The sequence below is a fragment of the Rhinolophus sinicus genome, chromosome 12 (assembly GCF_057876585.1).
Source record: "Rhinolophus sinicus isolate RSI-liver-muscle chromosome 12, RSI-T2T, whole genome shotgun sequence".
Lineage (NCBI taxonomy): Eukaryota > Metazoa > Chordata > Mammalia > Chiroptera > Rhinolophidae > Rhinolophus > Rhinolophus sinicus.
The window spans coordinates 20125016-20144456 of record NC_142512.1 but is presented as its reverse complement, the minus strand read 5'-3'; the positions used below and the strand labels follow the sequence as shown (position 1 = coordinate 20144456).

Below are 19441 nucleotides of genomic sequence, written 5' to 3'. Positions count from 1 at the left end.
TAAAATACAAAGTTTACACCTCAGTTTTTACAGCTGCAAAATAAGTAATTTCCAATTCAATTCAACAGTTATTGCAATGATTACACTTCCTAATCAGTTTAACAGATAGGAATACTCTGAGAGTTCTTTAGAAGGATCACAAAAAACGCAAATAATTGGTATTACCTCCTCCATCATGGCATCCTGTGTATCTGTGATTTCTCCTTTGGTTGCTCCACTGTGTACCAGGTTCCGTAGTCGTATACAGAACTCTCTCATCTATGACAGAAAGTTATTCAGCACTCCAATATTTACCCAAATTCAATTGTAAATGAGCCTAACAGACCAACGCTAGTTCTATTCTGAAGTATAATTCAGCTAAGACCCAGGGCAAAGTTCATAAAATAAATGTTTTTTCCCAACCAATCCACTTAAACACATAGCTAAAAATACTTTCCATAAAAAAACAAACCAGACTATTCCCAAAGAATACTAGATGAACAGCCCCTGCTCTGTAACAGATGGCACTCTGTGACACTACATGCCCGGGTATGGGGAAAACATCTGATTCCATATGCCTGTGGCCCCTTAGAAACAGCACTTATGATGACTATGCCATTAAGTCACTCTAATAGAGTTTTATTTAGACTTTTACTGGTTGTCAACTTCTCTGCCAAATCATCATGACCACAGCTATGCCAACCCCCAATATAGTTTTCATTTTTGTTGTTTTCAATTTTGAGAGATGCCTAAGATAAAGGCAAGTCTGAAATCTACTCGTGGTGCTAACAAGGAGCTTGCTCCCATCTGAAATGGAAGCCAGTGCTATACTATTAATCTTTTGGCCTGTAGGTAAGAGCCCGCAGCATTTCCTGGGTGGAAAATAACCCACTTCTAATATTGGGGAAACACATCTACAGTTTATTTTTAAATATAATTTTTCTCCCAGGGATGACAAATCCAATTTTAGCCTCATAGATCAGGGTAGCAGATTCTGGCAACTCCCAGTTCTCAAAAAAGATGTCTGGTTGGCAGAGAAGTATCCCTGTAGGATTTATAATCCTCCTTGGAAAATGGGTTATGTGGAGAAGAGAGAATGATTTATTAAAATAAATCAAGCAATAAAAAGCACTTCAGAGACTACATCAAATCTTTAGTGTATGAATAAAGTACCCTGATGTGGTTTGGGGAAGCCTATGCACTCAGCATACTCCCTAAGGAAGTCTCATCAATAGTTCTTTGATTTTACCAGTACATGAAGCTGTCCCAACCCTTCTCTTCTAGAACCAAGTGACAGGCACAGTACCCAGTGTGCTTCTGGCCCATAATTAATTGAACGTCGAACTTTCTTTCCTGACTACCAATAAGAAAACATTAAAAATCAATAGAAATAAAAGTGGAATATGTTTAAAAAGGAAAAAACACCCTAACCTCAATTACTTTTAAAGTGTATAGCTACGTTGCTTTTGAGAGACACTGAGTACGTATCTACAAGAGACACTTGTACATAATCTATGCACTGAAATGCCCAGGAATCCCCTTGGAGAATCAGTTAGGAATTTCAAGGTAACTATACTAAGTTCAATCCCACCCTGCTCCATATGTTGTACCTTGTGATTCAGAATATCATTCATCCTTCTGGATGCTTCTGTTGTATGAGATTCAGGGAAGCACTTCTTAGGAATAACACCATATTTTTCTAAAAGAAAAGTTAGTGTTTGATGAGGTAAAAGTATATATACTCCAAAATTCCAGCGTTAGAAACCATGGCAAAAATAGCTATTGCTTTAAAACACAGGCCATATTTTGGTGGTCTAATTCAGAGAACTTAACAATCTTACGCCTCACATTATTAAACAGGTTATTTAATCTGCCCATTTATCCATCTTTCTTAGATTTTATTTTTTATCATACTTTGTGAAGTGCTCAGCATGATCAGGTTTGCCCAAAAGACAACGCTTTACAAGAATGAGGACATTTTCAAATGTGTTTCAATGTGTTTCTTGATTACATCAGTGGACAAGAGATAAGCTTTTTCATAGACAGTTAGTTCTAGTTAATACGACCTTTTCTTCTCCAACTCACCCTTCGCAGTCCTATCTCCTTACCTCTAATTTAAGAAAGGTACTTTATAGGTGAGAGTGTGAACTAAATGTTCTTAAAGCTAACTTTCTGGAAGACCAATTCGACTCTGACGTAACTACCAAAAAACTGGCCTATGCCTAACTAAAGAGTGTTACTAGATAATGCTGAGTTTCATTCCCCTTAAAGAAAGACTCTTACCAATAATATTGACAAGCATATCCCATTGTCCGCCATCATTCACAGGATTCGTAAGCAAATACTGCATCAGCCTACCATCCTCAGGCTCCTTTTTCTGGGCTGTGTCCACGAAAGCATTTAAGAAGAAATAACAGCGCTCAACCTAGAGTAAGAGAAGTTAAATAAAATCAAAGGACAAGAGAGTAATTCCTTTATTTGCACTATCAACAGAGCAGGAGTCTTGTAACTACTGGAGCCCCAACACAGTATGTTGTTTTTTTCTTTTAAATTGAGTATAATTGACATATTAGTTTCAGGTGGGGTGTTTTTTTGGCTTTTATTATTGAGGTATAACTCACATAACATTGTATTAGTTTCAGGTATACACAGTAGGTATTTTTAAACTAGAGTTGGTAATTAAATATCAGTATCTGGCCTCATAAAAACATTTGAAGTTTCTTCTTCTACCTGTGTGTATACATTCTAATAGTTTATCCAAAATAAGGCATTGCTTTATTTTGAAATAAAATCTGATATTTAGAGCCTTCAATCAATAAACATCGAATGGACATTTATATAATATACATTTTAAGGATTTAAAAAATTGAATAAAATTATTTACTGTTTTCAGACAAGTACTACTCAGAGAAGGGGAATTATGTCCTAGAAAGACCAAATAACCTAAATAAAGATGCTAAAAGAAATTCTTGAAAACAAAATAAAAAATTTTAAGTAAGTTAAGAAAGAAACAAGGAAGCAGTAGGGTGAGTCAGCAGACCTATTTCATTGCAAAAGGTGGCCACTGACCAACCAAAAGCAGTTCTGCCTTTGAAAAAAGTCAACTTTGATACTTTGGAAATCAGAATAAATGGTGTCATATCTATAATGGAAGGCAGACTACAACTGGAAAAGCAAGAAATGAAGAGATAGTCCCCACCAAGGTTGATACTAAAACAAAAAGAACCTTTCAAGGTCAGTCTCATACCTTGTCCCAGAAAAAGACGTAAGATTGACTAAACTCAAATTCTTCAATATTTAATTTTTTCATGAATGGAAGTCTCATAACGTTCAGACAAGAAAAGATCCAGCATCGCCCTAAAACAGGAAAGCAAACCAAGAAATTATGATGAGTGTTCACATAGATTACATTGTTCCAACTGTATTTCCCAACAATGAACCCAAGACAAGATCTTGGGCAATTTAAGACTAAATCAGAAAGAGCAGAAAGATGAAAAACAACAAAACAAAATAAGAAAAGTAGTAATTACTATTTGCAATATATATGCAAAGGTTTACTATCCTTAACATACAAAAAAATCTTTTTACATATCACATAAAGAATCCATTACAAACCACGGAAGAAAATTACATTAGAAGTACTGCTAGAAAAACATGAGCAGAGATCATGAACAGATAATGGCTGAAAAAGATACAAATGGCAAAAAAAACTCACTTTATAAAGCTCATCATAAGACACCTGTTAAGTGGGGAAACATTTTTTAATTGATAATGCTCAATATTGGCAAGAACCTTAATGGGGAAATACCATTATTAGACACTCTGGATCTAAACAGGTACTAAATATCTGAGGGCAATTTGGCAAAAGCTTTAAAATGTCCCTACCCTTTAATCTGGAATATATTATATGCTTCACTATAAGGCAGCCCTAACCTAAGTCAATCCCCCGTTTCCCAATAAGAATTGTTTTTTTTAAGTTGTTAATCTAACTGGATTATAGAACTATTTAAAGTACAGATGAAACAGTAACTGTCTACCTATAATATTTAGTAATTTAAATACAGAGACAGTTTAAATTGTGTTAATGTAATAAATTGATGTAGAAGCATTGTTTTTTCCATTTTCACACTGATTCATACTCTTCACATGCATTCTGGCACCAGTGTCTTTGCCATGATTTGATCCAGTCTTTCAATCAGACCACATCATTTCTTCCATCTAATATGTTTGAGTCTCAGCAATGTTTTGAAACCATGCATGAACACTTTATGCCACACCTCAATCATACAATCACATTATTCATTTGTCCTTGAAGTGGATAATCACAAACACCACATTGTCACCATGTCCTATACTGACTTAAGTGATCTTTACACAGCCTATTTATAATGATATCCAACACTTCCATGAAAGGTCATGTCCTAGGAATATACTGTGTTCAAATGTTTTGCCTTTTCAAAAAACTGATTCATTCAACTGATCTCTATAAGCATCTCAAACTAGCACAGACTGAGGTCATTCCAGAGGAATGTCTGTGCCAAACTGTACTCTACTTCAAAATAAATTAACTGAGAATGGTCATTATGAAAGTCTTTGTAAGGCCTCAAATACAGAATAACTCTCTCTTTTCTGAAGGAAAATTCAGAGGGGAAAAAACTTGACTTTTATTTGGGCATAACTTTTTTTCTGACATGAAAATATGTTTACAATATATTGGTAAGTGAAACAGGTAGGTAGGTTACCCAACAACATGTAAGGTATCCACCCATATTTCATACACACCCACCCACACACACCCACATAGAATAAAGAACTGACAACAAATATGTACTTGCTGGTATTTTGCAAATATTCCTCATTGAACAACAGTCATTTTATAATAAGAAAAAACAATTAAAAATAAGTAACTATAGTGTCTTTTGAAAATCACTAATGACTTAGTATAGCTGATCTCTGCCTTGGATTTATCTGTATGCCACCTCTCTCATATCCACTGTATTACTTCCCATTAGAGGGAATCTGTATGAACTGTTAATGTAAAAAGTACATGAAAATAAATTACATAGCTCATGTGCTATTGTATCTTTTGTAAACCAAAGTGACACTACAGAATATATGAGACCTAATCTCTTCCAAATGAACATTTTCAGGCTTTTCCCTACGAGGTCACTGCAGTTTAAACTATGTGAGTACTACTGTGACATTACTAACTGTACAATTTGTAGCTTGACAGTTCACACCACCCCAAGCACTTTCTACTACGGCAAAACATTATTTACTCTGTTTCCCCGAAAACAAGAACTATCCGGACAATCAGCTCTAATTCATCTTTTGGAGCAAAAATTAATATAAGACCCAGTATTATTATATTATATTATACTATACTATACTATACTATACTATACTATACTATATTATAACCATATTAGACCGGGTCTTATATTATAGTAAAATAAGACCAGGCCTTATATTAATTTTTGCTTATATTAAAAGACGCATTAGAGCTGAATGTCTGGCTAGGTCTTATTTTCAGGGAAACACGGTATTCTTAAGGTCATGATTCTTTCCCTTGAAATCTAAAAAATTAACTTTACTGAGGTATAATTTACATACAACAAAATATATCTATGTTAAATTCTGACTGGCTCTAAGCAAGCACTGATTTGCTTTCTGTCAAAATAAGTAAGTAGAATGGGAGTAGTTTTAAAATGCATAGACTTTGTGAGAATGTCCTCTTTACTCACATTCCTGGATAACCAATCTTTCACTGTAGCTGTTTTTCTGACAGTGTTGCTAGAGAGCAGATAGCAAAACAAGAGCTCTTGACTGGTGCGACATGAGAACTGAGTGTTTTTCTGCATTACAAACTGGTCGATTTGTGGGAACTGAGCCCACTAGCACATCTGCTCAAGTTGCAACCAAGAAGCATAATTAAAAATAACATTTGATGGTATGTTGAGGTGATTCTCTTTTTCATTTCATACATTTGTGTATGGCCTTGGGGAAATCTGGGTGAGTCCTTGAGGGCATGAACATTTTTGCATGGTCCGTTTTGTAGCAAGAACATATTATCTCCAAGGCATGGGGCTGCAATCACATAACTTCAGCACAGAATATACTGAATTACAATCAAACAGATGATCATGGACTTGCCACTTCAGTGCTCAAATCAAATATACCAAAACGAGTCACAAAGTAATGTTCTTGAACCTGCCTTTACCTGTGTCTGTTCTCTAAGAATTTACCACCAGTTCTTTCAATACAAACCTCTGCTCCCCTAAGACCATTCTTAAAATGGGACATTGTCAGGAAGGTCAAGTAAAGTGTGCAAAAACTTTTAAGACCTCACCTGAGCTCTTCTGGTTGGTGACTGGCTTGCCTTCCAGAGGCACAACGTGCTGGAACACATGCTGAGTACCCTGTACCGTGGCCCTCTTCAGACTGATATCCAGCAGGTCATGTGTAGTACCGACGTTCTGGGCAAGTACGAACTGAGGGTCAGAATTCAGTTTCTGAATCAGAGCAGCTACCTTATCCGAATTCAGTCCTGTTAGAAGACCAAACGGGGTTGTAACACCAAAAAGATGCTGAAGAGGACTGATCCGGCATTCCCACACCCTGGCTCTTAAACTTCCTAAGCATCCTGAGCTGACCATTGCAGTGGGAAAGCCCTTTTCCGGCGTCCTCCCTCAAGATGCTTTCTCCCCGCCTGCCACTCCAGGCTGCTCTGAAAGCGCCATCCCCTCTGATCCCAGAACCGGCCCTTCCACGCCGCCCGGCCCCTGGGGCCCAGCTGAGCCCCCATAGAGGGCGCCGGCAAAGCCCCTGCGGGGAAGATCGGAGCCTCACCCGCGTTGTTCATGGCGCACACGCTGCCCAGCGAGGGAACACTAGCTTTCAGGGTCCTCCAGACGAACCGCCGCGTCGCACACCGGCTCAGACTACGCGTCGCGACCTGCCCTCCGCACCCTTAGAGCCGGAAAGAGAAAACCGGGTCGATGTCGGCGGAATGCAGAGGCTGACAGACGGGATCCGGGGAGGGACAAAACTCTCAGCCTCGCGTTGCTGAGTCAGCGCCGGTGAGGCAGGCCCCGCCCCGCGGAGAGCTGACAGCGACGGGCTCGCTGACTTGCTCTGTCCCCCCCGCGTCGCCGCCCCGGGCGGTTCCTGAGGTTGTTTGGGCCCCCGCTCCCTCTTCCTACTGCCCACAGGTCGCCCGGGTGGCGTTGGCGTCCTCAGCCAACTGCGATCCCACTTCCCCGCCACCAGGGCGCCCTTGTAACAGTCAGCTCGGAGCGGGTAACCTGAGGGGCTCCACGCTGGGAGAATTGACCCCATAAAGCCTTTTCAGAAGATAGACGGGGGCTCGAGGCGGTAGGGCCGAGCAGAGAGACCTCACACTTAAGCACAGGGCTTAGGGTGGGTTGACTCATCACAAAAAACGTACCCAAAAGCTCTACCTATAGACATCCTTTGCTGACCAATGACTATTTTTCAACGGCAACTTGTTGCTTGGATTCCAGTCAGAACCAAGGCCTGTATGTGCGAGGAAATTGGTACCAAGTTCTTTCCCGCCAATTCAGCGACTACCACAGTTCTACAAATATGCATCCGCTCATTTCAAGAAAACTACCCATTCTAGGCTTCATGGAGTCGGTGAGTGCCTAGCCCAGCATGTACTGTGGGCTTTAACTAAGGGGAATGACAGAGGTCAGTCTTAAGCATCCATGCTGTTTTGCCAGACCTACAAAACCTGCAAATGAGCCCCCCACCACCCGTCAAGATAACAGCAATTTTCCAAAGTTTTGAGATTGTGAAGTCCTTATGCAGCAGTACTTTGGTTTTCCAACGTCTCCGTTAACGAACATTTCAGTTTACGAACGCCATAAATTTTATGGATCTATAGTATCATTAGATAGTAAAATTCATGCTAAATTTGCAGTTTTAGGGGTTGATTTTAAAGGTCTGGAACGCATTACTTTCTATGGGGAAACCGTGCCTCAGTTTTCGAACATTTCAGAACTCGAACGGTCTTCCGGGACGGGTTACGTTCAAAAACCGAGGCATATGTATATGTGTATGTATTTTTTTCATGTTCTAACATCTCAACCCATAGGTGATAAAACAAATACAAATATACCTGCCTTATCTTTGAAAACCTTGACTCTGCTACTCAAAACAGTGAGAGTCTTCTGTGGAACCTAGACTCTAGGTCGTAAATTGAAAGCCATCACTGGTTCTAAGAAACTCTAATATTTGGGAAAATCCACACACAGACACCAGTTAGTCATTTGAAAAATTGTTACCGGAGACTCTTCCCGGTGGTGTCCAGATTCTTGGTATCCCAAACAAAGAACTGAGTGGGACACAGAAAGGCAGTGGTGAAAGAGCAGATTATTAGAAGCAAAAGTACACTCCAAAGGAATAGGAGCGGGCCAAGCAACAGAGTGGCTCAAGAGGCGCCAACTGGCGAGGACTTGGAGTTTTTCTTTTCTTTTCTCTAGAATGGGCTACTCCTCGCTAGGTGTGGGACCACTTGATTGGCACCTGTGATTGGCAAGAGGCTATTACCTCATCTTTTTAGACTGTGCATGTTCCTTCCCAGAATTCAGTCTGTTATAATGATGTTAATGAACTTCCAGGCATATGCATGATATTATAATGATGGTATTATATAATGAGGCTAAGGTGAGAAGAAGGTGGTTGTAACCTTTACTGCACAGGTGCGAGTGACCAGTCTAATCTAGTTAAGTAATTTGTGTCTTCTAGTGTCTTCATAGTGGTTAATGGTTATGGTGGTAAGGAAAAATTTGGGCGTAGAGGGGCGGTTTCTGGAAGGTCTCTGGGTGGTTGCTCTCCACAGGCCGTGTCGATCGTGCAGGAATGTCTGGAGACCCCATTCCTATCTTGAAATGCCTGCCTCATTTCCCCTGAGGGGCGTCATCCCCATAAGTCTCTATGGGGAGTTGAAGGACAGGAGGTCTCTTCTTCTGTATCTGCTTCCTGCTGAATGTGGCCGTTGTCCCTACCTATGGGGATTCATGGAACTCTCGCCCTATCTGATCTTAAATGAGAAGAAGGGGTCTCAAGATCCACCTGGAAGACCGCGTTGACTTCCTTGATTGGGGTGTACTGGAAGCCTTGCTGGGACATCATTTGTACCCCAATGGCCCCTAGATGAGGAGAGAAAGATTTTGGTTAATAGATTTAAAAGCGCCGGCCCAAGGACCAGGACTCAAAGCTACTGAAGCAGGGTGAAAGCCCATTTAGCTTCAAAAGGCCTGTGGCCTTTTCCTCTGGTTTTAACTAGTTACTCAGGTGGCGTTGTTTACCCAGGAGCTGGGCCTGGAATGGCCTGGAAAGAATGCTGGGCCACAATGATTACAAGCAACAAGCTTCTGGGTAATTATCTGAAGCAGGGGTTAAAGACATTCTATGATTCAGGCTAAGAACAATATTTAGTCTAAGATTAAGAAATTTGATGAAGACCAGGGACTAGGGAGCTAAGAAACTAGGGAAAAGGAGACTTAAAATTCCTGTAGTGAGGGGGCTCTCCCGTATCAAAATCATAGTCTCGAAGTCCCTAGAGAGACAGACCTAGGTAAAGTTTGGGGATATAACATAGCAACTATCTCCAATTAATCATCCTATTCTGAGATTCTTCTGATGTCTGAAGAAAAGGGACAGACTGAAAATTATGCTGAAAGAAATCATTGGTCCTTTCACAAAATAATATTCAAGCATCCTGACAATTTCATAAAATTTCATACAATACCTACCAGATAGCAGGCACTGGGCAAGCTGCTGATGATAAGGGGACTAACAAAGCTTAATCTTGCCCTTAAGAAACTCACAATGTAGTAGGAAAGACGTGAAATATCTTTCAGACAATCTTTACTAGCATACCAGTAGTGCCGTAGAAATAGTAAGGAGAGAGCTGTTACCTAGGGCCAGAGGTGCCTGAAAAAAGAGGGGACAAGTAAGCATTATCTTAAAGAGTGGGTGGGATTTTACAAGGCAAAAAAAAAAAAAAACAAGAAGGGCTTGCAAGGCATCAGCAAAGGCACAGAGGCTTTAAAACACATGACAAAATCATGTTTGTTCAAGAAACTGTGTCATGGTTTGATGTGGTGAAGAGTAAGGAAGGTATTGAGATCTGGGGCAAGGTGTAGGACTGGAAAGGTTGGTTTGGGTCAGGATATGAAGGGTTTTATATGCAATGCCTGAACACTTGAACTTTATCCTTTGGTTAATTGGAAGCCAAAATAAGTTTTTATTTTTTTTAAAGATTTTTATTAAAATATAGCTAACATACAGTATTATATTAGTTGCAGGTGTACGCTATAGTTATTCAACATTTACATACCTAAAGAAGCCATCACCATGATAAGCAACCATCTGACACCATACTGTGCTATCACAATATTATTGACTATATTCCCTATGCTGTGCATTTCATCCCCATGACTTACTGGTTTCATACCTGGAAACCTGAGCCTCTTATTTCCCTTCACCTTCCCCCCCCTTTTAATTTTTCAATTACGGTTGACATTCAGTATTATTTTACATTAATTTCAGGTGTACAGTGTAGTGGTTAGACATTTATATAATTTAAGAAGAGATCCCCTGACTAGTCTAGTACCCACCTGGCGCCGTACGTAGTTATTACAATAGTTTTATTGAGTATATTCCTTATGCTTTACTTTACATCCCCATGACTATTTTGTAACTACCAATTTATACTTCTTAATGCCTTTACCTTTTTCACTCACCCCCAACTCCCCTCCCATCAAAATATTCTCTGTATTTATGAGTTTGTTCCTGTTTTGCTTTGTCTCTTTATTTTGTTCTTTAGATTCCACATACAAGCGAAATCACATTGCGTCTGTCTTTCTCTGTCTGACATACTTAGCTTAGCAAAATACCCTCCAGGTCCATTCATGCTGCTGCAGATGGCAAGAACCCGTTCCCTCCACACCCAAGCAATATTATATTGTATATATGTACTACCTACTCTTTATTCACTCATCCATTGATAGACACCCAGGCTGCCTCCATATCTTGGCCATTGTAAACAATGCTGCAATGAACATATGGATGCACATGTCCCTTTGAAGTTTTGGGTTTCTTTGGGTAAATATCCAGAAATAGGATTATTGGGTCCTTCTTTGCATCTTGTTATAGCCTTTGTTTTAAAGTCTGTTTTGTTTGGTGTAAGTATTGCTACCCAAGATTTTTTGTTTGTTTGTTTCAATTTTCATGAAATACCTTTTCCCCATCTTTTTACTTACAGTCTCTGTGTGTGTGTTTTCAATATGAAGTGAGTCTCTTGTGGGCAGCATATATAAGGGTCTTGTTTTCTTATCTACTCAGCCACTGTATCTTTTGATTAGAGCATTTAATCCATTTACATTGAAAGTAATTGTTTATGGATATAGCCATTTTATTATTCATAGTTGTGATCTTTTTTTTTTTTTTTTTTCATCTTAAATAAGTACCTCTAAGATTCCTTGTAATTCTGGTTTGGTGTTGATGAATTTCTTTATCTTTTTCTTGTCTGGAAAGCTCTTTATCTGTCCTTTGATTTTAAATGATAGCTTTTCTGGGTCGAGTAATATTGGTTGTAGGTCCTAGATTTTCATCACTTTCAATATTTCCTGCCAATCCCTTCTGTCTACAAAGTTTCTGTTGAGAAATAAACTGACGGTCTTATGGGAGCTCCCTTGTAGGTAACTAACTGCTTTTCTCTTGATGCTTTAAGATTCTCTGTCTTTAACCTTTGGCATTTTTATTATAATGTTTCTTGGTGTGGGCCTTTTTGGGTTCATCTTGTTGTGACTGTCCGTGCTTCCTTGGCTTGTATATTTATTTCCTTCTCTAGATTAGGGAAGTTTTCTGTCATTATTTCTTCAAAAAGGTCTTCAATTCCTTGCTCTCTCTCTTCTCCTTCTGGTACCCCTATGATGGGAATGTTGGCATGCTTGATGTTGTTACAGAGGCCCCTTAAACTGTACTCATTTTTTGGGGGGAGGGGATTCTTTTTTTCTTTTTGCTGTTCTGTTGGGTGTTTTCTGTTACCTTATCTTCTAAATCGCTGATTAAGTCCTCTGCTTCATCTAATCTGCTGTTAATTCCCTCTAATGTAGTCTTCGTTTCAGTTATTGTATTCTTTATTTCTGATTGATTTTTTTGTTTTCTATCTCCATGTTTATGCTTCCTATCTCTTTTTTTAAAATTCTTCCTGAGATCACTGAGCATCCTTATAACCAGTGCTTTTAACTTAGCATCTGGTAGATTCTTGTCTCCATTCTGTTTAGTTCTTTTTCTGGAGCTTTGTTCTGTTCAATTATTAGGGACATGTTTCTTTGTCCATTTTGGCTGCCTCCCTGTGTTTGTTTCTATGCATTAGGTAGGGCTGCTATTTCTCCTGGTTTTAGTAGAGTGGTCTTATGTAGTTGGTGTCCTGTGGGGCCCAGTGGCACAGTCTCCCTGGTCACCAAAGCACAGTGCTCCAGGTATGTGCCTTGTGTGGGTTGTGTGTGCCCTCCTGTTGCAGCCTTGGCTGCTGTTTGCACATCAGTGGGAAGGACTGACCCGTGGGCTGAATGATTGTGAGGACTGGTCATGACTACAGTGGAGGAGATGTTGTGCAGGGGCTGACCTTACAGAGCAGGTTTTGCTTTAGCAGGGCTCTGGGTTTATTGTCTTTGGAGGTGGTCTGGTGATGCTGCGGCTCAGTCTGAAGCTGGCCACTGGGTGTGAGGGGACATCTATGAGGGGACTCGCTGCGGGCCAAGTTCAGCTGTAGCCTGTTCCCTGCCTCAGGCCCCCTAGCTTGAGCCACAAAGTCATCTGCAGACAGTTGTTGCCCATGGTGGGCATGGAGGTGCCTCAAGAGGCCAAGCCACAACAGGCTGGCTGCCGCTAGTGCCAGGCTTAGGGCTGCTCAGCCAGAGATATGGGACATGCTGAAGCCAGACGCTGCTTGTTTGGTGTTTGTGAACCTTTGAGAGATTTTAGGAGAGTGAAGCATGAGCCTAGACTGGCCATTTATACAGAAAAGCTGCTAGAAACAGCTTGGGTGTGCCAGAAAGTGGTGTGGGGCAGGGTTTCAAGGAATTAGGGTGAATCCAAGGTGTTAGCCAGGTTGATAGAGACTCGGATATGGTGGCTGCCTGCATATGCACTCTGGGAGGGCTTGGGTTTAACAAAGAAACAATGGCTTCTGCCAGCTCCTCCAGCTGGAGGAAAGCTGCTTCTCCAGCTCTTGCCCTGGAGCCAGATGATCCAGTTCCTCCCTGTATGTTTCTGCACTGTTCAAGCTGCTGCCCCAGCTCTAGAGCTTGGAGGAAGTGAGTCTGTCAGCGAGTAAGTCCGTGGGTGGGCCCTTTAAGAGGAGCACCTGGGACTGCAACCACCCTTGTCTCACTCAGCCATAATCGCTGCTGGTTTGCACAGCCAGAAGTTATGGGGATGTCTCTCTCCAGCACTGGAACCCTGGGCTGGGCCCCTTGTGTGAGGGCTGAGACCCCTCACTCCTCTGGGGGGCCTCCACAGCTGAGATATCCCTCCCGATTTATAACGGTCACACGTGTGTGTGGGACCAGTCCATTCCGTGTCTCTGCCCCTCCTACCAGTTTTGAGGTGGCTTCTTCTGTATGTTCTTAGTTATAGGGCTTTGGTTCATCTAGACTTCAGGCGATTCTCAATGATGGTTGTTCTGCAGTGTAATTGTAATTTTGATGTGGTCATGAGAGGAGGTAAGCACAGCGTTTAGCTACTCCACCATCTTGACTGGATTTCCCCCAAAATAGATCTTCAAACAAAGGAGTAAAGTGCTCAGTTCTGTGTAAAGGAAGAAACCCAGTGGCAGTGGGGAGGGTGATGTGGAGGGGAGAGATTCTGGAGATAGGTAAACTAGTTAGGAGGCTATTCCAGTAGTGCCTTTGGGAGATGACACAAGCCTTAAACTGTAGGAAGCCAGACAGACAAGGTTTCTGCCCTCCTGGTGCTTACATTCTAGTGGGGCAGACAGATAAACAAATAAATGCAGCTAATTTCAATAATGGTATAAAGAAAATAAAATAGATACTCTGGAAGTTTTCCGTTGAATGAGGGGCTGGATGGTGGTGTCATCAACCAAGAGAGGGAATACAGAAAAATAGACATATTTGGGCGTATGTGAGTGAGCAGATAATGAATTCAGTTTGTGCCTTGGCAAGTCACAGGACACCCAAGAAAAGAAGTCCAGGAAGCAGATGAAAAGGTGTCTAGAGATTAAGTAGGACACATATGTCTTGGAACAATGAAAGCAACAAGTTTGTAGAGGGAAAGAGTAAGGCAAAAAAGTGATGAGGACGGAGAATAGCACTTTGGGCCACAACATGCAGTTGTACAAGGTATTCATGGTACAAGGGGACCAGGCTGAGTGGGGTGAATGGGGCCTGAAGTCCAGCCCAAGCGCTGATTGCTAAGCCACGCACCCTGGCCCAATCGGAGTATGAGGTTACCTTTTACTGCTTCTTACAAGGATGGCACATGGGGATAGCATTCGCTTTAGAAGCAGTAACATTTAAAGAATGGGTGAGGGCAAAGGAGCCAGCAGAAAAAGACAGAAAGAGCAGTCACAGAGATAGGAGAAGACCTGGAGAGTTATGCCCTGGAATCTCAGGAAGGCAAGGAGAGGATGGGGACTGGGACAGAAAACTTAAGAAAAGTCAGATTGAGTTTGGCAAACTGAGTGAGAGGTGGCGTGAGAAGGGGCAGCTTCAGTGGAAGGGCAGGGTAGGCAGAAGCCACACTGCAGTAAATTGAGAGGGAAGAAAATATGAGGGAAGCTCTTTTGTGAGAAAAGGAAAACTTATGTCTACCTGGAGGAGATGAAAGGCAGAAACCAGGATTGATGAGAGCTGGAATATATGCCAGAGAGTGACAATTGATGGAATAAGAGCCCAGGAAAAGAGGAGGGATGGAATCACTGGAGAAGGTGGAGGGGACCAGTTTTACAGCTTCTGCCACCCTTTTCTTGCCACTGATTACATTGTACCAGAGATTCCTATTATCATTTTGACAGGTCTCCTACTCTGCCCTCATTGTTAGGGTGGCACCCTTCATACCAGTTTTCCACCCAGCAACCCACACCCATGCATTCAGGCCCTATGTTGGCACAGAGAAGAGATACAGAAGAGAACTGGTTCCCCAGTGGGTTCACTCCAAATGATCCACCCAGGGAGACATTTCCCCAGGAATAGAATTCTTATGCTCTACCCCGCTAACTCCATCCAGAAGACATGTTGTTGGGCCCCATGACACCTCATGGAACAAAGCAACCAGAAACAGAATTCTAGTATTAAATCTGCAACTTTAAAAATGAAAATATAAGTCCTGTGAAGTGACGTCACCTGCCATTGCAGATATGCTTCCTGCTTATTGCTTCCATGGGGCTCCCCCCAGTTCAAGCAAACAGGGCCGGTCTCAAGACAAATTCTCCATCCTGTGACCCCGTCCTTTGCTCTTCACCAGTCTTTGACATGTGTTGGCCAACTGCATCTACTTTGGCGGAAAAGACCAGATTTTTATGTTGGATGGAAGACTGGATTAGAATCTAACACAAATATTCTGCAATTTCATGAAACATTCACATTGAAGTGTTGCTCACATTAGCTCTGAGATTGGCTTTGTTCAGAAAACCTCATGATATTTCACCAGACCTGATAGTAAATTTCAGGTCATACATTGGTGTCCTACTGGGCCAAATTCAGCATCTAGATACATTGCTTGGCCTGTGTGGTGTTTTAAATTTTTTGAGCCAATTTTTAGAATTGGGAAGCTTTGTATACAAATCTGGGTTGCCGGCTTCTCTTGAAAATATTGTTGTTTCTTCATGATCGTCATTTCTCCATCAAAAGTGAAACAAAACAAAACTGATGGAGGGGGCCCACATAATTTTCTTTATATCTAGCTTGCCGTAATCATTTACATGTATTGTCTGTGGATACTTGAGTGTTTCAACCTCTGATTTAGGGTGATGTGGATAGAACTTGGGAGAATTACCTCTCTCCTTCTGCCCTCACCCCTCCCCTTAACCCCTAACCCCTGCCTCCCTGGGATGAACAGGACCAGCAGAACCGGATCTGACTTCACTAAGGCTTTCAGATACTGGATATTGGGACTTTCTGGGCCCAAAGACGCTTGTATCCCTTCACTATGATTTTCTGGCATATACCTGTCTGAATATAGGTAACTGGCAGCCTCAGGACTTCTCCTACCTTCCCTGCCATTCCTACACTCCATGTGGACCTAACCCAACCCTTGTCTCCCTTTGCTCAGAAAACTTTAGATTTTAAGTGTGTTTCAACATATTCAACATTCATTGTAAATCACGTCTGGACCTTTTTAAAAAAACACTTCCCATCTTCTGGAATAACACTGTTATACCAACAACATTATTTATATCCTCTAGATATGACATTTCTGCCACTCACTGTTCTAGGTGCTAGCAATTCACAGAGCATGCCAGGCAGAGGAAACAGCATATGCAAAGGCCAAGAGGCATAAATAGGCCTGAGTATGATTCAGGAACTGTGAGAAAGTCTGGTCAAGTTTTGCAGGTATTTGAATTATGCAAATTTGAAGTCGTTCCTAATAAACTATTAATAACACTTTACTACATGCACAAAATTTGAAGCAATGTTTAACATGAATTGCATGCTTGCAAAGCTGGTGGTAGCTCAGTGAATTAGAAACTTTATGCTGTTGCCACATGGCGGAGCTATTTTAGCTGGTAAAATAGTATGTTCCCTTCAATAAGTTTACGTTTATCACTAAATAGCCTTGCTAAATGCTATTACTAAGTAGACTTGAATTATGGATTTTTAATTGTGTGTGAAGGTTTCAGGAATGTATCCCTTGCATAAAATTCAACTGCACTAGAATTAGTGTGGCAAGAGTACAGAGCAAATGGTAGGGGAAAGGAAGACATGTAGAAAGTGTGAATTGAGGTTGAAAAGATTGTTTATAGTCAGATTGTGAAGTACTTTGAAGGGCATGCATTCTTTATTCTTGGGGATATTACTATATCCACAAAAGCCCTCCATAGGCAGTGAGAAGAATGGGAGAGAATCTTCTTCAAGTGATATTGCCAATAAAGGCAATAGGTTGGCACTATATTTTCCCCAAATATTTCCCTCTCTCTCTCCCCCTCATTCTCTCTCTCTCTCTCTCTCTCTCTCTCTCTCTCTCTCTCTCTCTCTCTCTCTCTTTCTCTCTCTCTCTCATTCATTTATTCAATAGCTTAATGAACACCTACTGTTTGGCAGCAGCTGTGCTAGGCACTTGAAATACAAAAATGAGTATGACATTGGTCCCTGATCTCAAGGAGCTTCAATACAGTAGGGAACACAAAAAAACAAAAATTAATCACTATTTTTTGATTAGTGCAAAAAATATTCAGTGAGCACTTACTATGTGCCAGACACTGTATAGAAATACACAGGAAAGTCAGACAGACAAGGTTCCTGCCCTCCTGGGGCTTACGTTCTAGTGGGGGAGACAGATAACGTACAAATGCAGATAATTTCAATAGTGACATAAAGAAAATGAAACAGCAAGACATGATAGTGACAGGCTAGGGATAGTGATGGTATAAAGAAGTCCCTCTGAGGAGGTGACCATTTGGGCTGAGACTGAATGGCAATAAAGATCCAGCCATGTGAGAATCAGGGAGATAGTTGCAAGAAGAGGGGAAAGCAAGTACCAGGGCCTCAGGATAGGAACAAGCAATGCCCACCAAGGGAGTAAAGATCCCAGCTTCTTTACGGCACTGCGATCTGCCACCCACAGTGATAGCACCATTCTTGAACTCATTCCCCTCAGGCTTCCTACTTCAAGTCCAATGGAAAAAAGTCTAGCTTTTTCTCACTTCCTCCAAAAAGGTGAAGATCATGTTTCCCAAAAGCTTTGAGCAAAATTCTCCCAGAATTTTATTGTCTAAAATGAGGTCATGTGCCTTTTCCTAAACGAGTCATTGGTGAGGGGAATGGGATTACCCTTATATCTGTCAAGCCTATCCCGACTGTAGTAGTCAATTTCCCAAACTGCGTTGCTTCTCCCAAGGGTGGGTGGTGGGGGTAGGGTAGGCGTGGGTGAGTGGGGTGGATGTTGGGAGTCAACCATAATGTTCACTGCACCATGGGAAGGAGTTTAGATTTTATTCCAAGCACAATGGTAAGGAGTGAAGGGACATGATCAGATTTTTGTTTTCAAGGATACGTTGAAGATATCTGCAGCACATTTAATAAGAAAAAGTAACATTAAAAAATATAAAGAACTCTTGAATATAAATAGGAAAAGGACAAACAACCCAACAGAAAAATGGGAAGAAGACCTGAACAGGCATTTCACAAGAAAGGAAGCATGTCTGGCAACCAAATAGTAATGATGGAAATGCAAAATACAATTACAGTAAGATGCCACTTTATATAGCTAGATAGGCAAACATTTTACAGGCAAACATTAAAAAGTACTGTTGATAATCCTTATATACTGCTTATGGGTGTATAAATTAATATTACTACTTTGGAAAACATTTGTCAATATTGTGTAAAATTGAAAATGTACATGCTCTATAAACCAGCAACCTTATTCCTGGGTATATAGTCTAAAGCTATGTTGTCCAATATGGTAGCCACTGGCCACTTGTAGCCATTTATATTTAAATTCATTAAAATTAAATAAAATTAAAATTGTCCTTTCTCATTTGTAGTAATCATATTCCAAGTGCTCAATAACTACATGTGGCCATCATGCTGGACAGCATATATATAGAACATTCTCATCATCATGGTAAGTTCTGTTGGAAAGCCCTGCCCTTGAGAAGTTCTTGCGTACGTGCCCTAGGAATCATAGTCAAGACTGTTTATTTTAGCATTGTTGGTGATTGCATAGCTTATCAATAAGAATTTGCATGAATTGTGACATATTCATGTGACAGACTACTAAACAGAATGTGGAAATCAACATGGATGAGTTTCAGAAATACAATGTTGAGTGCACAAAGCAGATTGCAAAGCAAATGATATGCAGCCATTTTTTAAAGTTCAAAAACAAGCAAAATTAAATAATGTATTGTTTAGAGATATAGACGTACGTGGTAAAAGAAATAAAAAAAAACACCAAGGGCACATTAAATATCAAATTCAAGATAGTGTTATCTTTGGCAAAGTGACACAGTCAGCTTCAAAGGTGTTGACAATATTCTATTTCTTAAACACTAGTGGGTACTTGGGTGTTTATTTTATTCATTATACCTAATTTTATACATTATATTTCTGTACATGTGAAATGTTTTTTTCTTAAAAGGATCACTCTAGCTGCAGTGTGAATGATGGACTGAAGACAGACAGGAATATAAGCAGGAGACTTATTAGGAGACTATAACTTGCCCAGCAAAGGGTAAGTGTTC

The 19441-nt window shown here is 40.8% G+C and overlaps 1 protein-coding gene and 1 long non-coding RNA gene across 4 annotated transcripts in view; one reads left to right on the top strand and one right to left on the bottom strand.

The window, feature by feature from the left end:
- The window catches only part of BLMH (bleomycin hydrolase), a 43338-nt gene extending 36306 nt beyond the window's left edge, over nt 1–7032 (bottom strand). For 2 of the 3 annotated variants that reach the window (XM_074319575.2, XM_019739540.3), the window contains exons 1-6: nt 6829–7032; nt 6329–6526; nt 3227–3336; nt 2263–2404; nt 1590–1678; nt 166–258 (exon numbers count right to left, since the gene is read on the bottom strand). In XM_074319575.2, coding sequence (XP_074175676.1) covers nt 166–258; nt 1590–1678; nt 2263–2404; nt 3227–3336; nt 6329–6526; nt 6829–6841 — 645 coding nt within the window. In that variant the 5' untranslated portion in view covers nt 6842–7032. The remainder of the gene's footprint in view (nt 1–165; nt 259–1589; nt 1679–2262; nt 2405–3226; nt 3337–6328; nt 6527–6828) is intronic. The other variant, XM_088802019.1, reaches the window with a different exon arrangement.
- A 498-nt stretch (nt 7033–7530) lies between these two features.
- Nucleotides 7531–19441, top strand: LOC141568822 (uncharacterized). Its single transcript, XR_012492037.1, has 3 exons — nt 7531–7635; nt 18743–18822; nt 19339–19441. It is a non-coding gene; the product is annotated as an uncharacterized LOC141568822 (long non-coding RNA).